This window comes from Myxine glutinosa, chromosome 9 (genome assembly GCF_964187855.1).
Source record: "Myxine glutinosa chromosome 9, kmMyxGlut1.1, whole genome shotgun sequence".
Classification (NCBI taxonomy): Eukaryota; Metazoa; Chordata; class Myxini; order Myxiniformes; family Myxinidae; genus Myxine; species Myxine glutinosa.
In genome coordinates, this window is record NC_136269.1 from 22,182,230 (window position 1) to 22,210,029 (window position 27,800).

General features: G+C 42.9%; 1 protein-coding gene across 1 annotated transcript in view; it reads right to left on the reverse strand.

Moving 5' to 3' along the window:
* The window catches only part of DNAH9 (dynein axonemal heavy chain 9), a 241,309-nt gene that overhangs the window by 84,091 nt on the left and 129,418 nt on the right, over positions 1-27,800 (reverse strand). The window contains exons 43-52 of the mRNA XM_078785082.1: positions 27,525-27,732; positions 25,902-26,067; positions 25,712-25,814; positions 23,827-24,066; positions 22,779-22,940; positions 14,659-14,855; positions 12,018-12,180; positions 11,768-11,891; positions 11,278-11,420; positions 4,536-4,697 (exon numbers count right to left, since the gene is read on the reverse strand). Coding sequence (XP_078641208.1) covers positions 4,536-4,697; positions 11,278-11,420; positions 11,768-11,891; positions 12,018-12,180; positions 14,659-14,855; positions 22,779-22,940; positions 23,827-24,066; positions 25,712-25,814; positions 25,902-26,067; positions 27,525-27,732 — 1,668 coding nt within the window. The remainder of the gene's footprint in view (positions 1-4,535; positions 4,698-11,277; positions 11,421-11,767; positions 11,892-12,017; positions 12,181-14,658; positions 14,856-22,778; positions 22,941-23,826; positions 24,067-25,711; positions 25,815-25,901; positions 26,068-27,524; positions 27,733-27,800) is intronic.

The window sequence follows — 27,800 nt, forward strand, 5'->3', positions numbered from 1 at the left end:
GTTAAAAGAAGAAGAAAGGAAAGCAGAAAAAGAAAGAGCAGAAGAAGAAAGGAAAGCAGAGGAGAGGAGAGAAGAGAAACAAGCAGAAGAAAGGATGAAAACAAGGGAACTCGAAGCAGAGGAGAGAAAAGCGGAAAGGGAATTAAAGGAACGTGACATGGAGCTTCAGCAAGAAATTAAATTCAAGGAGCTGGAGTTAATGAGAGAACGTGGAGAGGCACCACCCTTGCTGACGGGGTCGACACCTTACCAGAAAACCTGGGATGTGGGCAGACATGTGAGGCTGGTTCCACCGTTCAGTGAAAAAGAAGTCGCGAAATTTTTTCCACACTTTGAGAAAGTGGCTCGACAATTAAACTGGCCGGAGGAGGCCTGGACCATACTCGTGCAAAGTGTGCTGGTGGGGAAAGCTCAGGAAATTTATTCGGCGCTACCAATGGACCAATGTGCAGATTATGAGGTACTGAAGACGCACATCCTCAAAGCGTATGAGTTGGTTCCGGAAGCTTACAGGCAAAAATTCAGGAATGCCAGGAAGAGGGAGAGTGAGACCCATGTGGAGTTTGCCAGAGTGAAAGAAAACATGTTTGATCGGTGGTGTGAGTCAAAAGGAGTCGGGAAAGACTTCGAGACATTGCGGGACTTGATCCTGGTGGAGGAATTCCAGCAGTGTGTCCACGAGGACATCAAAGTGTACCTGCAGGAAAAGAAAGTACCAAAGTTGTGGGACGCAGCCACCATGGCAGATGATTATGCCTTAACCCACCGAATAGGGGTCCACGAACCTAACTCCTCGCCTAGATCTCCGCAGGGGAGGTGGGGAACAGCAGGTGCGGAGAACGACCATACATGGCGGCGGCCTCGAGATGATTATGGGGACAACTATGATACCCCACCTGTTCGAAATCAGAGGGATGCGGGCCCAAGACAAACTTATAGTTCGGGGGGCCCGAGGCAGACCCCGAGTTTTTCCTCCGGGCCTACTTGCGCGTTTTGCAAGAAACCTGGACACTTGATGTCCAGTTGTTACCTCATGAAAAGGGACAACCCAGAGCGGAGTCCGACTATTACAACTCCGAATGCGATGGCTAGCGTAAGAAATCGCCATCAAAAGGGTTACCAACCATTTATTTCAGAGGGGTTTGTGTCACTGGATGGAGCCTCGACTAACCGGAGACCGGTTAGGATATTGAGGGACACAGGGGCCCATCAATCTTTAATGCTTGAAGGCATTTTGCCATGGTCCGAGGAGACGGCAACGGGGGATAGTGTTCGTTTACAGGGGATCGGGGGCGGTGTTAGTGCTCCCCTTCATGTCATCCATTTGGAGTCCGATTTGGTGTCAGGACTGGTCACCGTCGGTTTACAAGCCACGCTTCCTGTAGAGGGTGTATCTGTGGTTATCGGGAATGATTTGGCCGGGGGTCAAGTTTATGGTAACCTGAGGGTTGGTAAAGAGCCCAGCAGGGAAAATAACACCACACCAGCTCGGGATGGCGACAAAAGTGCCAAGTTATTTGTAGGGGGACTGAACTTCAAAACAGAGGAAGAAGTTCTGACCTCTGTCTTCAACAGATATGGGCCGCTGGTGGAAGTGCGGTTGGTAAGAGACTGGGAAACGCAACAGTCAAGAGGGTTCGGCTTTGTCACGTTTGCCAGCACAAAAGACGCCAGAGAGGCAGAGAAGAATTGGAATGGCAAGGATTTGGAGGGTCGGACCATAACAGTAGGGAAGGCATTTCGTAGGCGTCGAGAGGTCTACAGGAGAGGACAACTGGGCGGTAGTTTTGGTGGTGGCCGCAATCAATATTATTATGGAGGCTCCCTGAGTTACGGCCGCTCCCGAAGGAAGGATTGGCAAAGTAGTGGCCGAGAAGGAGACCGCTATTCATGGGACTACAGGGACCAGTGGTCCCACCCTAATTATTAGGGAAGTTCTGAGAAGTTGAAGCACTGAATGCGGCGGAGCCGCCGAGTCAAGATTCCTACACGGATTAACCGTGAACGCCGTTCCTAAAGGCGTCCATGTAGTGAACTTTCATGCACAGACTAACCGTGAACTCCACGTTCCTCAAGGCGCCCATGTAGAGAACTTTCCTGCACGGACTAACCGTGAACTCCACGTTCCTAAAGGCATCCATGTAGTGAATACTCGGCTTGGCCTCCCGGAAAAAGTGCTATCGAGTGGCTTAACTTTGGATCTTTGATCAACCCCTTAACCTTCATTCACAAGAAACTGACGGTCAAAGTCAGAGGGTCATGAGATGGAGTTGGATTTGGCAGGGACAATGTCGTTGCTGGTGCTTAGTCCAGAGTGAGTAATCTGGAGGGGTTGTGGTGAAATTTTGGTGGCTTTATTTTTAAGTGATAACTGTGCCCGGGGGGAACTGATAATGTGGGGGGGTTGAGTTATCTGGTTTGTTTCTCCAAATTGGCCGGCAAAGAAAGTTTTCGCTGGGTTCAAACTTTCTTTCTTGAAGGGGGGGAGTGTTACATATTTATGTGAATGTAGGTGAATTACCATTCAGGTCTTTGCTTATCCGTGTGTAGTATATTAAGTTGTTGTGTAGTTGTTGTGGTTGGAGGGTCAGGAGCCCTTCTGAAAAAGTGGCCGGAAACGGAAGTGACCGGAAACGGAAGGAAAAAGACACGAGGAAAAAAGGAGGAGTATTCTTCTTCCTCGCCCCGCACCGACGAAAGGTGGGATTGATTGAGCCGTGTGGAAAAGCGGCGTTCCCGAGCCTGTCTGGCGAGAGGAGTTACCGGGACGGATACCTGCCCGGTGGACGGCAAACTGTCGTGTGGCCGTGCACCGATCCAGCGTTTGGCGCCGTTCGCGACGCCGTCTAAAAAGACGCGTACGGGTCGCCCGTTGGGGCCTACCACGCCTGGCAAGCGGCGTGGGGCTTTTGGCTTGCTTTCCCGTCCCCGCTTCGCGTGGCCGCGAGGGGCTGTAGCCGGGGTGCCGGGTACGATTCCTGCCCGGTGGAAACACGTCCACCCGGGGTTCGTTCAACCGCCCGAGTGCGGCGACGCCGACCATCATCTTGGTCAGGAGGGGCCCAGAGACATTGTGCGGGACCGAGACCAAAACGGGGTCGTGAGTACTCACCGGGACACACGTATATAAGATGGCCATCTTAATCATAGGGAATTGATTGTGGGTTGGGAATTGTTGATGGTTGTGTATTGTTGATTGCTCGGGGAAAATCTCCGTGGTTGTGTCATTGAAATTGTATGGTATCATTACCATTGGAAATATATCCTTGAACATCCGTTGTCTCTTGGGTGAAATTCATATGGATTGCGTGGCGAAAGCGCATATATAATACAGCTTTCTGGCGAAGTTCCTCTCACGGTCCGGGGGTCACCGAGACCAGGTATTCACCGAGGGGACCACGTAACACAAGCACTAATAACCAAATATGGTCTTCTCCCCTAGGCAATGTGAAGCAATGGGCATCCTCTGCCCCATTAGATGGCAGGCATACTAAACATGACCTTCTTCCCGAGGCAGCGCGGACCAATCACTGGTCACATGGGTCTCCATGGCTCAGGGTCCACTACCTGGAAGATCCCTCAATCACAGGCCCGGAATAATGCAAGGCAGTGAAGTGAAGGACAGCGGGTTGAAGTCTTTCCCCTCTGTGGTTGGGACGGAAATGTGCTGTATCGCCTCCTCTTCCCACCCAGTTCAATGGAGAAGCACAAATGGACGGAACACCTCAACCTAGCTATTCAAAATCAGAAAATGCCCACCCCCTTGTGACACCTTACCCTAACAACATACGTAATTCATTAAAATGAGTTCGAAAAAAAAAAAACGACATGAATATAAATGGTGTCTGAAACCTTATCTAGTGATAGCCCCATTCCCCACAAACAACAATAATATTAGTTGCAGGACATTAAAGATCCAACTGCGGAGTTTGACAAGGGGTAGGCGAGTTATTGTCGGCACCCTGAACAATTTACAAATTCCTTCTCTGGCTTCCACTGGGTTCGATCGTGATTGGACGATGAATTTGGTCGGCAAGTTATGTTATTATTTCTCCAGACTTGCCAAGTACATGAGTATGACTAAAGCACAAACCACTGACAGTGTCCCACGTCTGCAACGGCCACACGTGCACAATAATTTTGCAAGGGTCCTGGACCAAATGGCCTACTATTTGCAAAAGGCACCGTGAAATATTTAACATTCAAAAGCAAGTGTCAGCGGACGAGGCAGCCAGCTTAACGTCATAGCACTCCTAGCCAAAGGAACTTGTGCTCCACAACGTCCTGCTAACACTGCACAAGACAACAGCTTTAGTGGATATCATATGTCTGTTAGGAATCGAATCCAGGAACCTAATCTAACCCTAACCCTAACAACTCGGTTAGGGTTAGGGTTAGGGTTAGGGTTAGAGATTTAGATAGAGCTCAGAGATTAGCATATTTACAATTAAGCTTCTTGACAATCCAATGTACAAGTTATAAAAAGAGGACAATTCACACAGGCCTGAGATGCAATGATGAGTGTAAAAACTCACCCCAATACCATCTGTTTCTTGCAAGAAACGGAGGCTAACGCACTCAAGTGCTTCTGCTGGCCAATCGTGGAACCAATCGATGGTCGTATAGCCGGTTATTGCTGGAAACCTTTGGCTCTGAACACGTAGTTTGCCACCTGCAGGAGAGAGGCACAGGACCACCTGGAAGCAGGCCAGGCCAATTCTGTTAACATCTTTAAAATAGAGAAAAATCTGATAATCACACGCAAACAATGCTTGTGTATATACAGTCACGTGAAAAAGTAAGTACACCCCATGTAAAGTTTTGACTTTTTTAAACATATTTCAACATACAGCTATTTGATCTTCATTTCAACAATATTGATAGATAAAGGTGATATAATATAACAAATATCATGAAACATTGACATTTTGTAGTCCATTGTATAATTTAAATAAACATAAATGCAAATTTCGCATGTGGAAAAAGTAAGTACACCCCTACATTTATCACTACTTCAAAGACCTAAAATTGGAATCAGGTGCACCAGCTCAGGTGCAAATGATTAGAACATCGTTAGAGAGGATCCTGGAGGCACCTGTCTTATTTAAACCTCAGATATTTAGTTTGGTTTGCTCTTTGTTGTTGAAGTGTGCGTCGCCACCATGCCTAGATCAAAAGAGCTCTCTGAGGCCTTCAGAGAGAAGGTTATAGATGCCTACGAGTCTGGGAAGGGATTTAAAAAGATCTCCAAACAATTTGAAATCAATCATTCGTCTGTCCGGAAGATCATCTACAAGTGGCGAAGATTCCAAACAACTGCCAACTTGTTCAGGCCAGGCCACCCCAGCAAGTTCAGCTCGAGAGCAGGCCGCAAGATGCTGAAAGACGTCTCGAAGGACCCCAGAATGTCATCACGGGATCTACAGGTAGCTCTTGCCACTGTTGATGTCAAAGTGCACAAGTCTACCATGAGAAAGAGGCTGCACAAATTTGATCTACATGGGAGGTGTGCCAGGAGGAAACCTTTGCTGTCCAGAAAGAACATCAGGGCAAGAATAAAGTTTGCCAATGAACACCTCGGTAAAGACCAGCACTTCTGGAACAATGTGCTCTGGACAGATGAGTCAACGGTAGAGCTATTTGGCCACAGTACCAGAAGACATGTTTGGCGAAAATCAAAGACAGCATTTGACCACAAGAACCTGATACCAACTGTAAGGCATGGTGGTGGAAATATTATGGTTTGGGGCAGCTTTGCTGCATCAGGCCTGGGCAGCTCACCATCATTGAATCCACTATGAATTCTTCATTGTACCAGAGGGTGCTTGAGGATAATGTGAGGCCATCTGTCGGAAAGTTGAAGCTCAACAGAAGGTGGACCTTGCAACATGACAATGATCCTAAACATACCAGTAAATCCACCAAGGAATGGCTGAAAAGAAAGAAATGGAGGTTCTGGAATGGCCAAGTCAAAGCCCGGATTTAAATCCCATCGAGATGTTGTGGGGGGATTTGAAACGAGCTGTGCATGCAAGAAACCCCTCAAACATCGCACAGCTGAAAGAATTCTGCATGGAGTGGGCAAAAAATTCTCCCAGTCGATGTCAGAGACTGGTAGACAGTTATAAGAAACGCCTACTTGAGGTTGTTTCTGCCAAAGGGGGCAACACCACCTATTAGAGCCAAGGGTGTACTTACTTTTTCCACATGCGAAATTTGCATTTATGTTTATTTAAATTATACAATGGACTACAAAATGTAAATGTTTCATGATATTTGTTATATTATATCACCTTTATCTATCAATATTGTTGAAATGAAGATCAAATAGCTGTATGTTGAAATATGTTGAAAAAGTCAAAACTTTACATGGGGAGTACTTACTTTTTCACGTGACTGTATATATATATATATATATATATATATATATATATATATATATATATATATATATATATAACAAAATCACCATTCCTTTCATGCAGTGAGACGCATAGGGCTGACGAGGCAGTTTCATTGGCTCAGGAGTACAATCTTGGACGGGTCTCCACTCCGACGCTTCAAAACACTTTCTGAAAAAATTATACGGGCCGGATACGAATCCGGATCTTCACTAAAATCAAACCATTTCATCCTTGTCACGTACACTACATCTCTGGCAAATTTCATCCGAATCTGTCCACAACTTTTTAAGATATCCTGTTCACAAACAGACAAACAGACAGACATGGGTGAAAAACATCTCCATCCACCTTCGGTGGCGAAGGTAATGAGAAGTGTAAATCTCAAAAGCAACTTGAGTGTAATTGTACTGTTGAAAGATAATGGATTTTTTCCAATGTTTTTGCTTTGTACAAAATACGAAGTTGAGGCTCGTGGAAGAGCTAGAACACAGAACAGATCAGCTACAACACCTGAACAGCAGGAAACACACCTACAGCAGGATATAAGGACACTTGTAGGAATGAGACAATAAGGAGAAGGGGGGGAAAAAAGCATTAACTTGAAAGGAAAGGGTGGGATTCGGATGAGTTGAGGGATAACCAATAAGGAGGAGCTGAACAGTCATCTTGAAGCCCTGGAGGAAAGAATGAGATTCAAAACACAGGAAGTGGGTTCCAGAGGTGAGAGAAAACAGGAACAAATGAGTGGAGGTGAGGAGTGAGTCTGGATTTTGGGAGTTTTTGGGAGAAGGGGACAGATCACGGAAAGGGCAGAGGGTGCAAGATAAGAAATGCCATGGGATAAGACACAGAGAGATTACCAACCTCAGACGGTCAGAGAGGGAGGACAGGGAGCAATAGGTCCAGAGATTCCTCTTCGTCACAAAGTGAGGGCATGGACTCCGCGTCATCAAGCCATTAAAAGGATTTCATCGTGCGAAGCAAAGGACATTGGATTTTATGACTTTTTGTTTTAAATGATAGTGGGCAAATTTTGCACTCAAGAAAGATAAGTAAAAATATAATTATTATAACAACTGGATAAGTGATGTCGTGAAGTGATGCCTCTCTTTCGTTTGGCCATAATTTATGTTTAAACCCCCTTGGGATTTACAGTTGCTTTGACTCTTTCGAGGTAGATGTTCCTATTTAAAATAAAGCTCAGAGAACACCTTACCCCACAAAGTCTCAAGAAACAAGGACATGGGTGGGGCCTGCGAGCAGCAAATTTGATTGGTCGAGATTATCTAAAATGCTGTAATATTTTGTCCAGCTGCTGTTAAACAGGAGGGTTTTGAAAATGCCAAAAAGGCGATTTATGTTCTATAATGTTCAAATATTTAATTCAACTGAAATAAAATAAAGATCTTAAAGACAGCAGAAAAAACTTTTCACCACCATTGATGCAGTGTCTTTTACACCGACATTAGTTCTTCATGAATGTTGTTTGTGTCCTTTATGACGTCTTTAAAATAGTACATTTCCTGTTTGGAATGATTTTCAATTCTGTTTGATTGCCTGGGCAGGCGGACATAGTAAATAAATTATCTCACTAATATCTGCGCATGTGCGATCGGGACGAAATCGGAGCCAAAGTGGTGTTAAACAGCAGGTTCGTTTTCCGATTCATGTTCAAAATACAATATTCAATTGAAATCAAGTCGTACAGTACTTTGAGAAATAAATTGACATTTGTGGACACGCAAGCAGACAGACAAAGTGAACTAATTGCTTTACCCTGCTTTTCACTTCGTGTGTGCGGGGTAATAATGTTTATTTTTGTGATGTCATAAACTATGATGCCCCGTAAACGATGCTGTAGCGATGTGGAGTGAGAGTAGGGGCTTTTGGGTTGTGTCTGAAAAAGTATCGGAAATGTGAAATTGGAAACACTGACACCAAATCGAAAGCAGTGAAGTGATTTTGTATGGGACCAAGAATGTGGAGTTGGGTGGCACTAAAAACCGAATGTTTCATAATTTTAGGTCTTAGGGTCTGGTTTTGTTTGATCCCATGAGAAAACACTCTTGGTAAATATTCAGAGTGATCAAATCATATTTAGAGGTTGCTCATGGCCTCTAAAGTTTCTCTACTGGCGTGGTCAACCCAACACGCGCGGTCTAACTCACTCGGCCACCATGCTCCCTAATCTATCTATAATTCCAGTAATCTCTGTGTGTATGTATGTATGTATGTATGTATGTATGTATGTCTGTGACCGCTGTTTCTCGACAACCACGGGTCCGATATACTTTAAACTTGCCAGGTATATTGCTGGGGACCCGAGGATGTGCCTTTTCAAGGTTTCATATTAATCGGACAAGTAGTTACCGAGCTATGTCCAAAAAACGATTCAACCAATCAGAGAGCAGCGAGCTATCACGTGTGCCGAACGTGGCGAACAGACTCTGCCTCGGACGGCACATTTGAGAGCGTATTCATTTATTTCACGTTGGAAAACTATGTTGCCGTTAAACTATGTTTTAAAACTAAATAAAACTAATTTGCGATTCATCGTAACTGCGATTTGCGACCTTCCGGACAGTGAAGACTTCACTTCCGGCAGCCAATCACAGAACGCGTTGTTGCGAGCCGAGCCGAGCGCGTGCGCCATTACGGTTCGTAATTCGATTTCTTCCGGAGAAAATAATAATTTCTCGATTTCTTATGCGCATTATTTCTCCCAGAGCGAAGGGCGGAAGCGAAGAGCGTTGTTTTTTTTGTTTACGGGCGTACGGGCGTACGGGCGGGGTAGAGCGTACGGGCAGCGTTTTTTTTTTTTTTTGGCAAGGAACGGGCACCCACGTACGGGCATGCCCTAGTAATAATAATAATAACAGTAATAATAATAGGGTACGTTTTTGTTTTGTTTTTCATCTTAACCCATTAAAGCCCACTGGCAACAATAGTTGCCTGTGATTTATGTTCATTATTTTTGAGGTTTATGAATTATTAATGATCAGATTATATTTGTCTATGTTGTAGTTTGTTATGTAATATGTATAGACATAATAATGTAATTATAATATTATTATATAATTGTATGTAATTATACAACTTTGTATTGTATGCTCTGGCTTGTTGCAGTGAGCAACCCCTAAATATTATACGATTTGCATAAAATTTTACGTGTGTGATTTCTACAATAAATGGAACCACTTTGAATGGTAAGACCATAATTTTCATGTGTTTGAAATTTTACCCCTATTTTAGTGCCACCCTAATGTGGAGGTAATACCAATTTTATCAACCCTTGATGCTCATTATCGTTATCAAAGATGATGATAAAAAAATTTCAATTGACATTGACCAAGAATAGGATTGGTCCTAGCACGCTGGCTTGCAGCGTATTCTGTCTTGTGCAAGAGATAGATCACATGACAGAATGCCACAGGAGTAACCTGTAGTCTGTGCACCTGCAGAAGAAAATGGCCATTTTGTTTAAAAAAAAATCATAATGATGGCAAAAACGCATCATCATGAATCTATTATTTAAAGCACATTGGGTTTTTTTAGGTTCAATTTAAATATAATGTATGTTTAAGGGGGAGAGGATAGGGAGGAAGGATGTATATGGAGAAAATATTGCTCAGGACACACTTTATATAAATGACAAAAACAATAGATTATAAAACAAACCGATGTTCTACCAGGCATGCCTCGATAATTATTTAATAGTTGGAGGGTCGGGTGGAGTGACTATATTAAAGCCGACTGCTCGCCCAAAGCTGACACTCGCAAGGCATCAAGTTGTAAAGTGTAGATGGAGGATCTGGAGTTCTCCTCCTTTAATTCACTGGATGCTAAAGACGACGTAGTACACGTTTAAAAATGGGAGAGTTAGGATGGAGGGTGTAGGGGTAAGGGGTTCCCTGGCACTGCCCATGTAGGGGTAGGGGACATGGTACCTGGAAGTATATAATAATTTCATGAGTAGGAAGATAAAACAAGACTGATAGTCTAACAACAGTGTCGCCGGGCTTAGATCTGCTGAGTGGAGGTTCTGCTGTCCCCTGTCATGCGACCAGATCCTCAGCTCTGATTGGTAGGATATTTGTGAGGGACATAGATACATACACTGGGCAGTCAGACAAACGCTGTTCCAGACAGCATTGCCTTACGGGCTACGCTGTAAAAATATGGCTGCCGACCATGTGCCCGATGACGTCATAAAAAAATTTTCTCGCCCAATTTAACCCGAGATCATACTCAAGAAATTTCATACTGATTGGATCAAGCATTCTACTTGTAGATTTATGACGTCATAATGAAGGCACCTATGACATCATCATTAACATATGTTATTCCCCTTGGGAAGTACTTTTCAATGAGCTACCTTCCAATCTTTTCCATGGAACGGTTTCGGAGATATAGAGGTGCAAAGTTTTTCGGTCTTTCCAAGATTAATTGACACATGTGGGAACATTACATGCCCAGACCAGGAATCGAATCCAGGTCCTCTGGTGAACCGTACCGGTGCTCTGCCATCTGAGCTATCTGGGCGACCCTGACCAAGCATGCATTTTTCCAAGATGGCGCCCGTACCACATGACCAATGACATCATAATTATCATTTTAAAAGTCTACAGGAGGAGGCACTCCTATGCTGAAGATTTCATGTGAATCGGCCCCACAGTTACAAGAGAAAACGAATTTTAAAGGGAATAAACCCGTAAAATGTCGGCGGATGGAACATACATACACTGGATGGACAGACAAACGCTGTTCCAGACGACATTGCCCTACGAGCTACGCCGTAAATATTTGTTGCACAAGTTTCTCCCTATAACAGCACAGAAGTTCACCAGCATGTCATATTCAAACATAATGTCACCTTTAAGTTTTGTCTGACACGATTAGTAAAGAAAGCCCAGCAGTTTTCCCTTGTATCCTGTAGTCCTGCGGCTTTAATTTGATTATGGACTCCCTTCATGATCTCTTCAATCGCATCATCTGAGAACACATCGGGAATTTCACCTGCCAAGAAAATATCGGGGATCTGTAAATACCATCGCACAAATGTGTTGCACTTCAATGCAATAGCAAAGTTGTCAACTCCGTGTCCAGCAAAATGACCGGTATTGTGAATGGTATCCATAAAAATATGGGCAATACTCAAGGGCTCACCTGGTAGGCGTGGATGACCCACAAAATATGCAACGGAGAATAAAGTAAATACCTATTTTTAGGGGCAAAGCCCTGATTTTTTTTCAATGCTGTGAACAAACTTTAGTCCATCGTGGGTGATGAAGCTTGTGGACAAGTTTCATCAAACTTGTGTGTAGTTCCGGTAAAAAAGAAAAAAGAAAAAAAAAGTTATTTACCAGAGATCAGTAGGTCATTGATGAGCACCAGGAAATGCAGATCAGGTAGCTGGTTATCTGTCAGGAGGAATACTGTCCTTTGACCTTTCAGCCCAGTCTTCATTAATAAATTGGCCACATCTGCCTGCACATGGAAGGGGAATAAAGATGGTTTGAGCTTGTGCTGGTGTCGACTGAAAGGAAATAATTGCATGTTAACTTAAGCTCGATGCAACATGTAGGACTTCGTGTATTCGCGTTTACATCTTACCTTTAGGTCAGAGGTTGAATAACCTTGATGCAATGTTGGCTGAAAGACCTCCATGCTCGAAAGGAAAGCCGCCAGGCGGGTCAAGCTTTGTTTTCCGCTGCCACCAACTCCCACCAGCAGGGCATGACCTCCTGGAGACTCCAATATGCGACTGATGCGACACCTGAAAAAAAGCAGTATTAAATGTGGATTATATTTCCGTGAGAATGTCCGGCTGCAATGAGAACATAAAATTGTTAAATATGAACAAGTGAACCTTGATTAGGATTTCAGATTAGGATTTCATTAATCGAGCTTCAATGAAAGAAAACATAAATTTTGTGCTTTGCTATAAAATGTTTGCATTTTGTTATATTTATTAAAACATAAAAATGCAAAATTTCCAAATAATCTCGGTATGTAAACAGATCAACCACCACCACAGGGAAAATAATCAGTAATATATATGTATAAGCAAAAATGATCTTCTTAAAACTTATTGGATTTCAACAGTGCAGCGATCATGGAGGGTGGGTGGAGGGTGAAGGGGGAAAGAGGGATGAATGAGCTGGATGCAGACATGTCTTTCGGAGTCATCGACACAAATATGGTATTGTTACGTTTGTAGGGGGTCGGCAGTGATTATGTTAGTCCAGGTAGAATTGCATAGGTAGTGTGCTCCGACTGTTGTGAAGAAGAAGAAACCCCATGTATCATAAGTATGGATCTGGTAGACCGTATGTCGTGTAAGAGCGTATCTTCGTTCCCGTCATGAGGGGTGGGGTTATGTTAATTAGTTAGGGATTATGGGTAATGAATCCCCTGTATGTAATGGCCTCTGTTATTTTTCCTCTGTTCCTTATGACACCAGCAGCACACACACATAGCCAGACAATCGCACATTTATAACACTAATAAAAGTGACCGGAACAAGCCATTGAACTATACCGCTGGCACTGCCAGCCTCGACATCGCAACACAAGCAGGCAGGGCCGTAAGGCCACGCCCTGAAGAGTGATTGGTCCAGGATTGATTGGCGCAAGGATTGCAAAGATGGGACTATGGGAGTGGTGGAGCAGGCACGGATGATGTCAAAGCCTTGAGTATAAAAGAACGCTCTCCCCGACATTTTGTCTCTTGGCTGTCTCTCCTTTTCTGAGTTTGGGGGCGAACGGTCGTGTTCCCGACATTTTGTTCTCTGGAGCGAGGGACATTCATAACGAATGGTCAAACACCTCTTGACCTCCTCTTGATTTCCCTGCATCTTCTGGCTTTGGCAGTGAATGGTCACGCGTTGATATCTCGCTCTGCTTCGGGATTTCACGGCGAGCAGTCGGAGTTCATAGCGCTCCTGCGCGAGGGGAATTCATTGACGAGTGGGGGCGAGTGGAACGGTCATGGCCTGCTGACTCCGTGCTCGGCAGCGAGAGACGCAGACTGCACAGAAAGCCTAGTTCCCGCTCGTGGCAACGCAGCCTATGGTTCCCGCGCAAGGATGTAGAGGCCTGTAATGAACCGGGACGATTCCTGACAAGCTCCAAGAGCAGCTCGGAGCTAAGTGCCCACAAAAACAACGCATTTATTTTCACAGTTATTTTTTCCTTTGTCTGTATTCGAGTCTGTATGGGGACATCCTGGTTAGGAATCATAGTTTTTATTGTGCATTCTTTGTTACCGGCATTCTTCAATAAAGCCGGTATTTTTGTACATTTTAATTCCGTGTCGGTTTGAGGTAATTGATTATCCAGGTGCGAAGACGTCGGGTGGAAGTCATTCAGGTAAGTTCGTCATCCTCCCTTCCCTCGCGTGTAACGAAGGTCTGCCATTGGATTGAACGCCTTGGAGTTAAAGCTCGTTTGGTCATCCGTGTCGCCCTGCGGTGTTCACTACAGGGCAGACACACGACAGTATTTATACCTCCACCGCCACCTATATTCATCAATGTGTGTCTGTTTGTCTGTGAGCAGGATATCTCAGAAAGTTATGGATGGATTCGGACGAAACTTGGTGGACAAGTTGGGAGTGTGACAAGGAGGAATTGATTATATTTTGGTGAAGATCCGGATACTAGAATTTTTTGGATTCTTCACAATTGAGAGATATGGCCAAAAACTATATATAACATGGTATTTCAAAAAGTTGTAGACGAGTTATGACAAAACTTGGTGGATGAGTTGGTTAGGCGACAAGAACAAGCTGATTAGATTTTGGTTCAGGTCTGAATCCAGATCCGACCTATCGCATCAGTGGGATACAAAACATAAACTGTTCAACCTGGCGGAGGGATGCTTTCTATCAGGTGCTGTTCGAGTTCATACAATAATTTAATATGAAAACAAATATGGCACAACTTTTGACATCATCCTTCCACTGCTCCCCTACTCGCCCTTCCCCATTCAGTAGGCTCCATATATGTCTCTTTCCTTTCCTCCTCCTCCTCCCATCTCTCCTTACACTTCTTTGCCTTATCTCCTAACTCTAACACTTCCTACCCTTTTTCTTCCTCCCATATCATTCTCCCGTGTCATCCTTTGTTAAATCCGAGCGATGGCCCCTTCCAACTTTCTGCATGCTGATAGTGAAGCACCAAAGGTTGATGTGAAAATGCCTACAATGTATACTGCCCAAGATGCCATCAGCCATTTAATTTTCTTTGACTCACACGTGTGCAATGGCGTCCTCAAACAGCACAAGGTCCATGTTGGCATGGACAGCATTGTACCCTTCCAGCACCTCCCTCAAGGTGTGATGCAAAGCCTTCCAGCTGGGTGCAGGCAGGTATCGTGCATCATCGATTCCCATGGAGAAGTGGCAGAAGATATCGTCCGACCACTCTTGAAGCTGCGTCTCAGTGATATCCTTCATGACAAATAAGCGCAACTTGTGTAAATTTTACTGCAGTGCATTCATATAAATTAATGTTCAACATGTTTTTAGATTTTTATTTAAAATAAGTTTTAAAAAGAGGGGCAATACCCCTGGGCACTCACCTGGTAGAATAAAGCAATATACTACACTGACTAAAGGTATTTTAAACAGCATCACGGTATTGTTAACCAATTTCAATGGTTTCTAGGAGACAGGGCAGCATTTACAATCATACTAACATAATCATAAGACATTAAACAAACAAACAACAAAAAAATATATACCTATTTTGGGGGACAACCCCCCTCCTCCAAACCCGCATACCTCCTCAGACCCCAATTTTTCTAATGCTTTGAACAAACATTGGTACATCACGGGTGGTGAAGGTTGTGGTCAAGTTGCATTGAAATTGTGTGTGTAGTTTCAGAGAAAAGAGCAAATACCTACTTTGGGGGGCAACCCCTCCTCTTCCCCCATCCCATAAACCTATTTAGGGCCCGATGTTTTTAATGCTGTGAACAAACTTTGGTACAACATGGGTGATTAAGGTTGTGGTCAAGTTTCATCGAAATAGTGTGTGTACTTTCAGAGGAAAAAGCAAATTACTATTTTGGGGGGGGGGGGGGGGGGGGAGGACCCACTTGGACCCTGGTAAACCCCCTTAGACCCAGATTTTATTTTAATGTCGTGAACAAACTATAGTCACAACACAACAAGTATAATTTGTTCCAGGTTTTGTCACAATCCCATCAGCGGTTTTGGAGACGAAGTTGCAAATGTTTACGGACTGACAGACTGACTACGCAGCATCGCATAAGCTCCCCGGAACTAAGTTCCAAATGAACGAATAATTTGTCGACTTAAACGTGATGCGATACAAATATGCGTTTCACAGACAATTGGGGGCCAACAAAAGAGGCATGGCGATACCTCACCAGAAATTACTGGGAAATTCACCACATTGCATTGACAGCTTCATGTTACATTCTTCTTTTAAGCATATAAAGTGAACCATTCAATAAGAATCAGGTTTAGTAATTCTTATTCTTTGAAACGAGTTAAATTAATGTATTTTAAGCTATAATAAAGAATGGAGACAGAGCAATATGCTGAACTTTGTCGAATGCCAAATAAGGCTTAAAACGATATTTTAATTATGTTTAATAAATTAATTAGTTGGATCAACTCTGGCTCGCTCCTGCCTCCTGCGAGATCGATCGGCTATCTTACGAAAATGCAAACTGCCCTCGGGGCATAAGAAAGGCAAAGCTACAATGATACACCGTCCAATTATAGACCTGACGGCATTTCAATAAATGATGAAATATTCAGATATGCTGGTGGAGTTTATCGTGATGTACGGACTCAATACAGACGCAGTGAACACATATAGCAATTGTTGGCAAACAGGACAACTAATTGGTGTGTAAACAAAGCGACAGATAGACTCTGCTAGTATTCTAGTAATATATATATATATATATATATATATATATACATATATATATTGTTACGGAACCCAACGTCGGCCTCTGTTCCCCTTACCGAGGGGGGATTAATCCCCTCGTCTTTGACTGACCGACGGGGTCCCTGACGCTGCACAGCTACCTCCGGAAAGGCAGGTGCGCAGCCCCGTTCGTACCACGGACAGATGTTAATTGCCGAGCGGTTTTAGGAACCGCGGCACGAACTATTAACAGAAACTAACCCGATTCCGAAACGTTGGCCAAATCGTGCCACAGGTGTTCAATGTGGAAACCTCAAAGACGAACGGATGTAAAGAAGAAGAAGGCAAAAGGTAGGAAATACGAATATGATTTATTACTACTATTTACACAATCAAAGAAACCAAGGAAGAAGGAAAAATAAGAAAATAATTACAGAAAGAGGGACGGACCAGAAGGACACAGTGCAATGCTAGCTTACCTATGGCAGTCTTACTTAAAACCCAGGACAGAACAAACAAAGACAGACTCACACGAATGGGCAATGAAGGCAGGCACGAGTGGCTGGAAAGGGGGGAAGGTTCAGCTCGGACCAGAGGACGATCGGGCCGGGAGGGAGCAGCCGCCGACTCTCCACACTCGTTCGTCCGGCGGCGTTGCTTCGCGGCTGCGGGTCGAACTGCCGTTAGAAACGCAACCCCACCCAGCTGCGGTGGATTCAGCGGCGGTGGACTCCTCGCTCATCTGCTGTGGGGGCTTCCTTGGTCAGTCGCTCCACTGGACTCTCCGCTCCTCCTCAATTGGACTGGACTCGACTGGGCTTCGGTGCACTGCCAACTCTCTCACGCATCTGCTGTCTTTTTCCAAAGGCTTGCGCGCGCGCTTTTATTGCGCCTGGGGCGATCAAGCCACCGGCCTCCAGGACACGCCCATCGGTGAGCTCGCCTCGGCCTTGATGGGTCGCGAGGGCTCACCGATCCTGCCCCTAGAGGAGGCGTTTGCAAGGCCATGCCTTGTTCCTGGCGCTGGGCTGACTCCTCCCACCTTCTGCTCCGAGATGACCTCGTGCTCAATGGAGTCTTGCGGCGAAAAACACTGTCCCAAAGCAGCAGCGGCGAATGCAGAAAACCGCACGCAGAAAACCGCCCAATGCAGTTGGCAATGGATGACAAAAAGGGGAATGCGGTTGGAAATGGAGGCTTTGGGGAATTTGAAAAGGGATTCTACCTTGTTCCAATTTGATGCAATGCAGTGTCAACTAATGGAAGACAGAACCTTAACCTAATACACAGAATAAGGAGATAACTACTAAAAAAGGAAATCTATGATTTGCTACGTGATTGTATATGGAATAACTAAGGAGACGACCTTTGACCTTTATACACAAACTGGAGGGTGATATTTACAACAAGCTTCATTACACTTACAACGATAATAAAAAACACAACACAATTCCCAAATCCACAACAATATATATATATACACACAGACATATACAGTGCATTCAGAAAGTATTCAAAACCCTTCACTTTTTTCCCATTTTGTTATGTTGCAGCCTCATGCTGAAATCGTTTAAATTCATTTTTTCCCTCATCAATCTGCACTCAATACCCCATAATGACAAAGAGAAAACAGGATTTTAGAAAGTTTTGCAAATTTATTAAAAAGAAAAAACTGAATATCACATTGACATTAGTATTCATACCCAGAGTGGCCAGACGGAAGCCTCTCCTCAGTGAAAGACACATGAAAGCCCACTTGGAGTTTGCAAAAAAGCACCTAAAGGACTCTCAGACTGTGAGAAACAAGATTCTGTGGGCTTTCATGTGTCTTTCACTGAGGAGAGGCTTCCGTCTGGCCACTCTGCCATAAAGCCCAGATCGGTGGAGTGTTGCAGTGATGGTTTGTCCTTCTGGAAGTTTCTCCCATCTCCACACAGGATCTCTGGAGCTCATCCAGAGTGACCATTGGGTTCTTGGTCACCTCTCTTACCAAGGCCATTCTCCCCCGATTGCTCAGTTTGGCCGGGCGGCCAGCTCTAGGAAGAGTCCTGGTTGTTCCAAACTTCTTCCATTTAAGAATTATGGAGGCTACTGTGCTCTTGGGAACCTTCAATGCAGCAGAAATGTTTTTGTCGGCTTCCCCAGATCTGTGCCTCGACACAATCCTGTCTCTGGGCTCTGCAGGCAGTTCCTTCGACCTCATGGCTTGGTTTTTGCTCTGATATGCATTGTCAGCTGTGAGACCTTATATATACAGGTGTGTACCTTTCCAAATCATGACCAATCAATTGAATTTACCACAGGTGGACTCCAATCAAGGTGTAGAAACATTTCAAAGATGATCAAGAGAAATGGGAGGCACCTGAGCTAAATTTCAAGTGTCATAGCAATGGGTATGAATACTTATGTCAATGTGATATTTCAGTTATTTATTTTTAATAAATTTGCAAAACTTTCTAAAATCCTGTTTTCTCTTTATGATTATGGGGTATTGAGTGTAGATTGATGAGGGAAATAATGAATTTTAACGATTTCAGCATAAGGCTGCAACATAACAAAATGTGAAAAAAGTGAAGGGGTCTGAATACTTTCTGAATGCACTGTACATATATATACATATATGTATATATATATATATACATATATATATATATATATATATATACATATATATATATATATATATATATATATATATATATATATATATAAATATATATATATATATATATATATATATATATATATACAGTGGAACCTTGACTTACGAGTTTAATTCGTTCCGTGACCGAGCTCGTAACTCAAATTGCTCGTATCTCAAATCAAATTTCCCCATTGAAATGCATTGAAATGCTATTAATCCGTTCCAGCCCGCCAAAAACCACACCAATTTTTTTTTTAATATACAGTATATATATAAATATCTCGCGCTTTATATTTCACCTGTATGCAGCATACAAGTTGGCAGGATGGCCTGGACTGGAGGTACGCACACTTGACTCTAAAGTCTAAACTGTCCAGCCTGGGTTTGAATCCCGACCCAGCTATAACCTGTCATGGGTGAATCACAGGCAGGGTGATTCATCAATGGGTGTACCGCTAAACTGGGCGCCCCGTTTGCGTCCCATTAGTTGTTGGATGTTAAGGATCTCACCGTGTTTTCCACAAAGAGAAGGCGAGCTATCGCCGGCACTCTGAACAAGTTGTGGCCTGGCATGCTCTTCTCCTCTGCCGTTATATACGTCCTCCTCGGCACGTCGCTCATGTTTTTCGACGATTGCGTGTTTTATATCCAAGCACAAGTTTTATATAAAACACGACGATTGCGTGTTTTATATCCACAAGTTGTGCCCTGGCATGCTCTTCTCCTCTGCCGTTATATACGTCCTCCTCGACACCTCGCTCATGTTTTTCGACGATTGCGTGTTTTATATCCAAGCACATCATCCTCTTCTTCTTCTCAGTACCGTGTTTTCCACAAAGAGAAGGCGAGCTATCGCCGGCATTCTGAACAAGTTGTGGCCTGGCATGCTCTTCTCCTCTGCCGTTATATACGTCCTCCTCGACACCTCGCTCATGTTTTTCGACGATTGCGTGTTTTATATCCAAGCACATCATCCTCTTCTTCTTCTCAGCACTGCACTTGCCACTCACTTTCTTAGGCCCCATGGTTAAAACTAAGAAATTTTCCGAAATAACCAAAATGCGAAAACAAAAATGCAGCGCTATACGACAGAGATACGTACTGTACTTGCACGGCAAGATAACCACGTGACCAGAACCCACCTGGCGGCGTAAACTCGAAATAACCAAAATGCGAAAACAAAAATGCAGCGCTATACGACAGAGATACGTACTGTACTTGCACGGCAAGATAACCACGTGATCAGAACCCACCTGGCGGCATAAACTCGAAATAACCAAAATGCGAAAACAAAAATGCAGCGCTATACGACAGAGATACTGTACTTGCACGGCAAGATAACCACGTGACCGGGTGGCGAAAGCTCGTAACTCGGATCTCGGCTCGCATCTCAAAGCAATAAACCGCCCGAGCGACGGCTCGTATCTCGAAAAACTCGTAAGTTGGGGCACTCGTAAGTCAAGGTTCCACTGTATATATATATATATATATATATATATATATATATATATATATATATATATATATATATATATATATATATATATATATATATATATATATATATATATACACACACACAACTACTATGTATAACGACTTGAGGACCAGCTCTGAGCTTGGGTCACGTGAGCCTGGCTTGGGCGTGGTTTCAAATCAACACGTAACTCTCGCCTGTTAAGTGTCGATACAGCGTCATGTTTCAGCAATTTCCGAGGTTTGTTTCCCAGGTAGTGATCGGCTGTTGATGAAATATGAACCCTGACGGCTCAAAGTGGTTTTCACAAACAAACCGATAATTTTGATTGAACGTACGTTTTGATATTTCATTTGGTACTTCCAAGGTTTTTCAACCTCACAATTGTTGACAATCTTTGTGTTGGTCAGGAATGCATGAAAACAACTTCTGAGTTATGTGGGCAAATTTCTCAACAATTTGAATAGTTAAAAGCTTGGCACATCAGCATCTTGAATGCTAGAATAACTTGTGAAGAAACGCAGACATACATGACCGTCAGTGAGGTGTGCCCCTGTGGAGGATTCCTCCCGTGACATCACACGAATCGACGGAAGTAGCTCATTTGCATAACGGAAGTGAAAATAGTCCGATTTTAAAACAAGATTATGAGCTTATTATTCTCCCCCCAAAAATATATTTTTTGTGCTAATGGGTGAGAGATATCATCCTCTAAAACATATCTCTTCATAAAATTTTCATGATTGTGTCCCTTTAATAGCAGAATTGGCTGTGATGGAAAATGGAAGCCCATGCCTAAAATAGCCATCCTTTGAGCAGAATTTAACATATTATGGCGATGAAAGAAAATGCAAACACTTGCACACATATAAAGAAACCATATCGGCTTAAACATTAGACAAACAAGACCAAAAGTCTAACAGCAGCCTAGCCGGGCTTGTAAAATATTATAAACAATAAACACATATGATAAGCTTTTCAAACAGTCGCTAATGCTGCTTATAACATTAACCAAAGAAATTTGGAGGAATCCCGACATCCGTGAGGTAAGTTTTACTCACAGAACTGAGCGAAGATCTAATGTAATCTATATACCCCACAAGGGTTGGAGTTGTGTTCATTTACCAAGCAGCTACCTAGTGCTTGCCAAGCCAGCCGTTCCTTAACGGTTTTGAATGGAGTGCTTGCTCGAATGCTTAAACCACTTGGCGATCTCTCCACAAGAAACTTGGTAAATGAACACACATGCAATGTTCTTGAGACCCGACCATAGATCGACTGTAATCTATATACCCCAAAGAGGAATGACCCTTCCTGCCGCTCCTGTAGTGAGTGGGTGTACAAGTAAATTAAAATGTCAGTCCGTGGAGTCAGCCGTCGTAATGACATCATAGATGTAATGATGTAGCGGGATAGCAGGACACAAAATTTCCACTACTTTAATATATAGAACATGATATATTTTAACTTCCAGTACATTTGCAGTCACTACGAAGGGATTAATGTTACGATTATATTTACTATAATATTAACGTTACGTTATCATTATTTCGAAAATGATATTACCATTAAAAAACCGAGGTGAATTCCTTACTTCCACGGTTATTAATATTCGTGCCGAACAACGCTCATCATTGATCATGAACCGAACACCGCTTCAATCCATTAACTTTCCATTCACGTCATTGGGATTAAAGTATTATGGTTATATTTACTATATTATTATTATTATTATTATTATTATTATTAAGAAAACTATACGACTGAAACGATACACTACTGTATGAAGAAACCCGGGCTTATTTTGTCCGAAGCGGTCCGAAGGTGAGGCATGAAGCCTAAGGCCTATACGTACCGTATTGTTGCAATAGCTGTAATGCCGATGCCTTCGATATTTGATGGTCATTTTAACAATCGGTTTGTTTGTGTTTCACACTGAGTGAAAAACGTAAGGGTAGAGCATGGCGATTGTGATATACGACAGGTTCGACGATATGTTCGGCCTGAACGAAATTGGAATCAAAATGCCACAGTGTGGAGTCAGCTGCCGTACCGCCGTAATGACATCAGACGTAATCACATCACGCTGTCATGTGACCAGATCCTCAGCTCTGATTGGTATACGTTTGAGGGGACATACATACATACATACATACATACATTCATACATACATACATACAGACGGACAAATACTGTTCTAGACGGCTTTGCCCTATGGGCTATGCCGTAAAAAGAAAATCCCCTTTGGGCTTGGTTGAGGCCCACAAAGAACCAATACAATTCTTTATTTAGTTGGTGTAGGTTGGTGTGTAGATCATTTCAAGACAACCTTGAGTCATACGTACATGAAAGTGTTTTTTCACCAATGTGGCTTGGATTCTGTCAAACATTTCTAAATCCCTTTCTTCCACCATCCTGTCCTTGTAAACCCGGTTGGACTCGTGCAGGAAAAGCCGCAATATATCAGTTTTGTGAAGAAAATTTTCGGCCTTTGAGAACAGCAAGCCCTGCATGCACGTTTCACACAATGATCACTTAAACCAAGCAAAGACCCACAAAAATCAGTCCATCACTTCAGCCAAGCGAAGATCCACAAAAATCAGTCCATCATTTCAGCCAAGCGAAGATCCACAAAAATCAGTCCATCACAAGCTAAGCGAAGATCCACAAAAATCAGTCCATCACAAGCTAAGCGAAGATCCACAAAAATCAGTCCATCACTTCAGCTAAGTGAAGATCCACAAAAATCAGTCCATCACTTCAGCTAAGTGAAGATCCACAAAAATTAGTCCATCACAAGCTAAGTGAAGATCCACAAAAATTAGTCCACCACAAGCTAAGAGAAGATCCACAAAAATTATTCCATCATTTCAGCCAAGCAAAGATCCACAGAAAGAAGTCTTTGTCTGACACCTAAATAAAGAATTTATTTGAGGCACCTTGCTTTTTGGTCAAAAAAAAAAGTTGGGGTTCGGGAGCAAATATTTCAAGAAGTCAGAGGTCTTGGGTAGAGAAGCAAATCACAAGGCCTTTTTGCACTGAAACTATCAAAAGGAATCACTCTACAAACCTTACAGTGGTGATTACAATTTCAAGGACACTAAAATGACATCAATATTGAGATCCATTCATGAAATCCCACCTTTAACATGCCTGCCCAACAAGGTAGCACCCCTGAATGTGTCATCTGTAGTTGGTTAGGAAGATTTGGGGGCAGTACTGCTTTTTCAAGGTGGCATTGCGTATTAGCAAACAAAATGTGCCGGCAGTTTTTGCGATAACAAATCAACCAGTTATCAATCCATGGCATTGACAACTGAAGAGAGCCAATTACTGCCGAGCTCCTGTTTTCCCCTTAAAGGTCATCGAAATGCACACAAACTGAAAGATTACCTGGAAGATTCTGGAAAGGTCTCGAAGGTTGAAGATGTAGTGAAACTTGATGTTTGTTGGTAGGAACATGGATGAAACCTTTTGGTGGAGATCAAGAGCAAGAAGAACTATTTCTGGTGCTGTCTTTTGTATTACAGGTGTGAAAGCACCACACTGCAGGTGTTGCTCCAGGACGGAGCTATAGATAGACGTGAGAGCCTTTTTGTCAGGAAATAAAACTGAGAAGACGCAGAAATGACGCTGTCAAAGAAACAAGGTTCGTTCAAATTTTGAAAAACTACCTCATTATGAAATACATTTCATTAGATTTTCAGGAAATTCGTGTTCTGTGTTGTTGTTTGCCAAAAATGTAGCACAACATTTTATAAAGGAAATGTAGATGAAAGCATGCCAACAAAAATAAACAGAGCAGCAACCATGATGGTAATAAAATCGTAATAATATCTTGAGAGTTCATGGGACACATTATCCCGCACGGCTTTTTAAAACAAGGACATGGGTGGGATCTGCGAGCAGCAAATTGGATTGGTTGAGATGAAGTAAAATGCTGTAATATTTTGTTTAGGTACTGCTGATTGAAAGGTTTTTGAGAGTGTCACAAAGGCGATTTGTGTTCAACGGTGTTCATAAGTATATAAATCAATTGAAATAAAATAAAGATTTTGAAGGTTGTCGAAAAAATTATTCGGACGTTTACCACCGTTGATGCAGCATCTTATACACCACCTTATTAGTCCCCTACCGGTGTACACCGGAGGGGACTATAGGTTTGCACGCCGTCCCTCCGTCTGTCAGTCCGTCAGTCCGTCAGTCCGTCAGTCCGTCAGTCCGTCAGTCCGTCAGTCCGTCAGTCCGTCCGTCACGCAAAGAACAGCTTTCCTGACTTTTTTTCTAAATTCTTAATGCTAATGATTTCAAACTTGGTACATGGTTTCCTCATGATAAGTTACAGATCTAGTTCGAACTTCACGACGTTTCGATCATTTTTTGACAAAGTTATGGCACTTTGAACTTTGGTAATTTCCCCAACAATTTTCCGGACTATAATTTGGAGTGTGGTAAGTCAAAGCTGTTAATATTCCTTATTTTAACTCCAATTTACATTCTGTTTCCACTTTTAGTGAGAAGTAGGGGTCTGTGCAACCATTCATAAACTTTATTTCGTGCAAATTGGATAATATTTAGCCGAGTTACCTCAGATCGTGAGTTGGTAATTATATAATTCACACATAGTGCAATACGTGCAGGCTGCTCCACGGAGCGACCTTGCGGGCCTATTTTAACTCCAATTTACATTCTGTTTCCACTTTTAGTGAGAAGTAGGGGTCTGTGCAACCATTCATAAACTTTATTTGGTGCAAATCGGATAATTTTTAGCCGAGTTACCTCAGACAGTGAGTTGGTAATTATATAATTCCCCAACAGTTTTCCCGACGACAGACTGCCGGTAGGGGACATGTATTGCAGCGCAATACTCAGAATGCTTGTTGAACATGCTACATTAATTATCCGTGCTTGTTGTGTGTTCCTTATGATGTCCTTAAAAACAGTAAGTTTCCTGTTTGGAATGATTTTCAATTTTGTTTGACTGCCAGACAGGTAGACAGACAGTAAAAAAACAAAACATTCTCACTCCTTTCTGCAGATGCATGATCAGGACAAATTCAGAGCCAAAGTGCTGCTAAACTACAGGCTCATTTTTCGATTCATGTTCCGATTCGTGTTCAAAATACAACATTGAATTAATATCAAGTTGTATCTTGATCATAAACTGACGTTTGTAGACAGATAGACAGATAGACAGAGTGAATCAATTGCTTAATCCCACCAACTTTTTGCTTTGCGCACGTGTGGGTTAACGATGATCGATAAACTTTCTTTATACCTGTAACCGGGGATTGATGGTGAAGCTGCCAGCCACGTGGTTCATACATGCCACATATTGTACATTATGGATGTCCCTCACACCAAGTGTATCCCGGTCATACCTGCAACATGCAAAGTCAAGTTATCCTGAAAAAGAAAACACACACTAGTTTGTCCTTCAGCACTTTGGTGTCCTGCTCATGACCCACCAGTGGTGATAGTCCAGGTGTTGACGAAGCAGTGTGTGTGGCTGTACCGTGCCATAATCATCCACTTGTGGCATGTTAAAATCGTCAATGAAATACACCATGTGCTTTGTGCCTGGAGGACCGTAGGCCCTTCCAACTTTTTTCTCAAGAGGCTTCTGCAACGTCGCTGCAAAGGTGTTGAAGCAATTTTATGGCAGTGTATTTGTGTCATTCCTCAAAGATGAACTCTTGTCCACAAATATGGAGCACAAATTTCCACAATCCTCGCTTACATTCCCTATATAGCTTTGAGCAACACTCTTTTTCCCAGGCACATTGCTTCTACATGTCACTTTGATTTATAGTTGCGGTCCACTTTCATCAACACGAGTTCCAAGATACCTGCTTCGCACTCATTTCAATTAATTGGTTTCATTAGCCCTAGTTTTAACTCATTAGCACGAGTTTAATATATTACAATTGAATATACTTGAACACGTTCAGCCTGGTGTTGGCTTAGCGGTTAGGGTGCCAGCTTGGGATCCTAGAATCCTGGGTTTGAATCCCGGTCGATCGCTGAATTAACGCCGGGGGGTTGACTCAGCCTGTCATCCTTCCGAGGTCGGCAAATAGAGTACCAGTTCACTGGTACTTCCCTGTGTGTCGCAAGAGGCGACTAACAGGGTTGGCGGCAGGAAGGGCATCTGGCCATAAAACGTTGCTTCAAAAAAGGGGACCACGATGCTCGAAAAAGGCCAACCCCTGCTCTGCGGTGAAAAATGGCCTCTAAAGATGGTTCATACTTGAACACGTTCATTGCTCGGCATTTTCAAGGAATGCAAAAATCAATTCATAATGCTGTCATTTAAAAAACAACAACTAGAAAGCATCCCAAAATGCAATGCTCGTCTGCGTCCACTTTGTACTCAAACCAACTTGAGAAAACGACAGTTAAAAATAAATTGTACATTTTATTAATTTGTGTTCTCTCTATTCTTATGATGAAGATTTGGTGACAAAAGCTCATTGGTAAAAATGTTATGGCCTGGACAGGTAGACTGAAACTCAATGATAAATAAATAAATAAACATTTTAAAAAGCGGGGCGTCTCGTACTTGCCGTTCTGCAGCGTAGCTAATAAGGGATATTTCTAGTCACTTTGACTTTGTCCTTTCACATTTTTACCCAATTCTTAATTATTTTCTCCATATTCCCATAGTAATGGCTTGTTGAAAATTTGATGCCAACAGCTCGGTGGGACGGGCTAATTATCCCGTGAAGGTATGAACAATTCCTACATTGACCTTAAAATGGCACAACATTTATTTAAGGTTCCTTACAGTGCAATTGCACCAAGCGAGCACACTCTGCCCTCAGCTCACCTTCCAGTCTACACTTCTTCTCATATTACACGTTGTGAGCCCCATATTTTAGCATACGATAGACATAATAAATGGGTCATTCCACTTTCATTAATTCCAGTACATAAGTGGAAATGTATTGCAAAGAAGATATGAATCATTGGCTCCCATTTGCAAGGAAAAAAAACTCATCTACTAAGCTGACAATCCTGTGTGAATCACTTTATAATTCATTGCTATGCAATGCAGTAACACTCCGTGAGACTCTAATGCAGCACCAGACCTTGCAGTGTTGCTGACGAGGAGAAGTAGTTGAAGGAGACATTTCTGATGAGGAACTCATCTCTGTCCATGCTTCGAAGTGTTTCTCCAATGAGCAGAGACTTGCCTGTCCCAGCATTACCAACCAGCATAACATGCCAATGTCGCACTATCAGCAACTTTAGTAAACACTGCAGTCTTATGGTCTCCGCTGTGTGAACAAGACATGCCTGGACAGGAAGTAAAACATCCAGTGAAAATGACAATTATGTCCCAATGGTGAAAAGCAAAATCACAT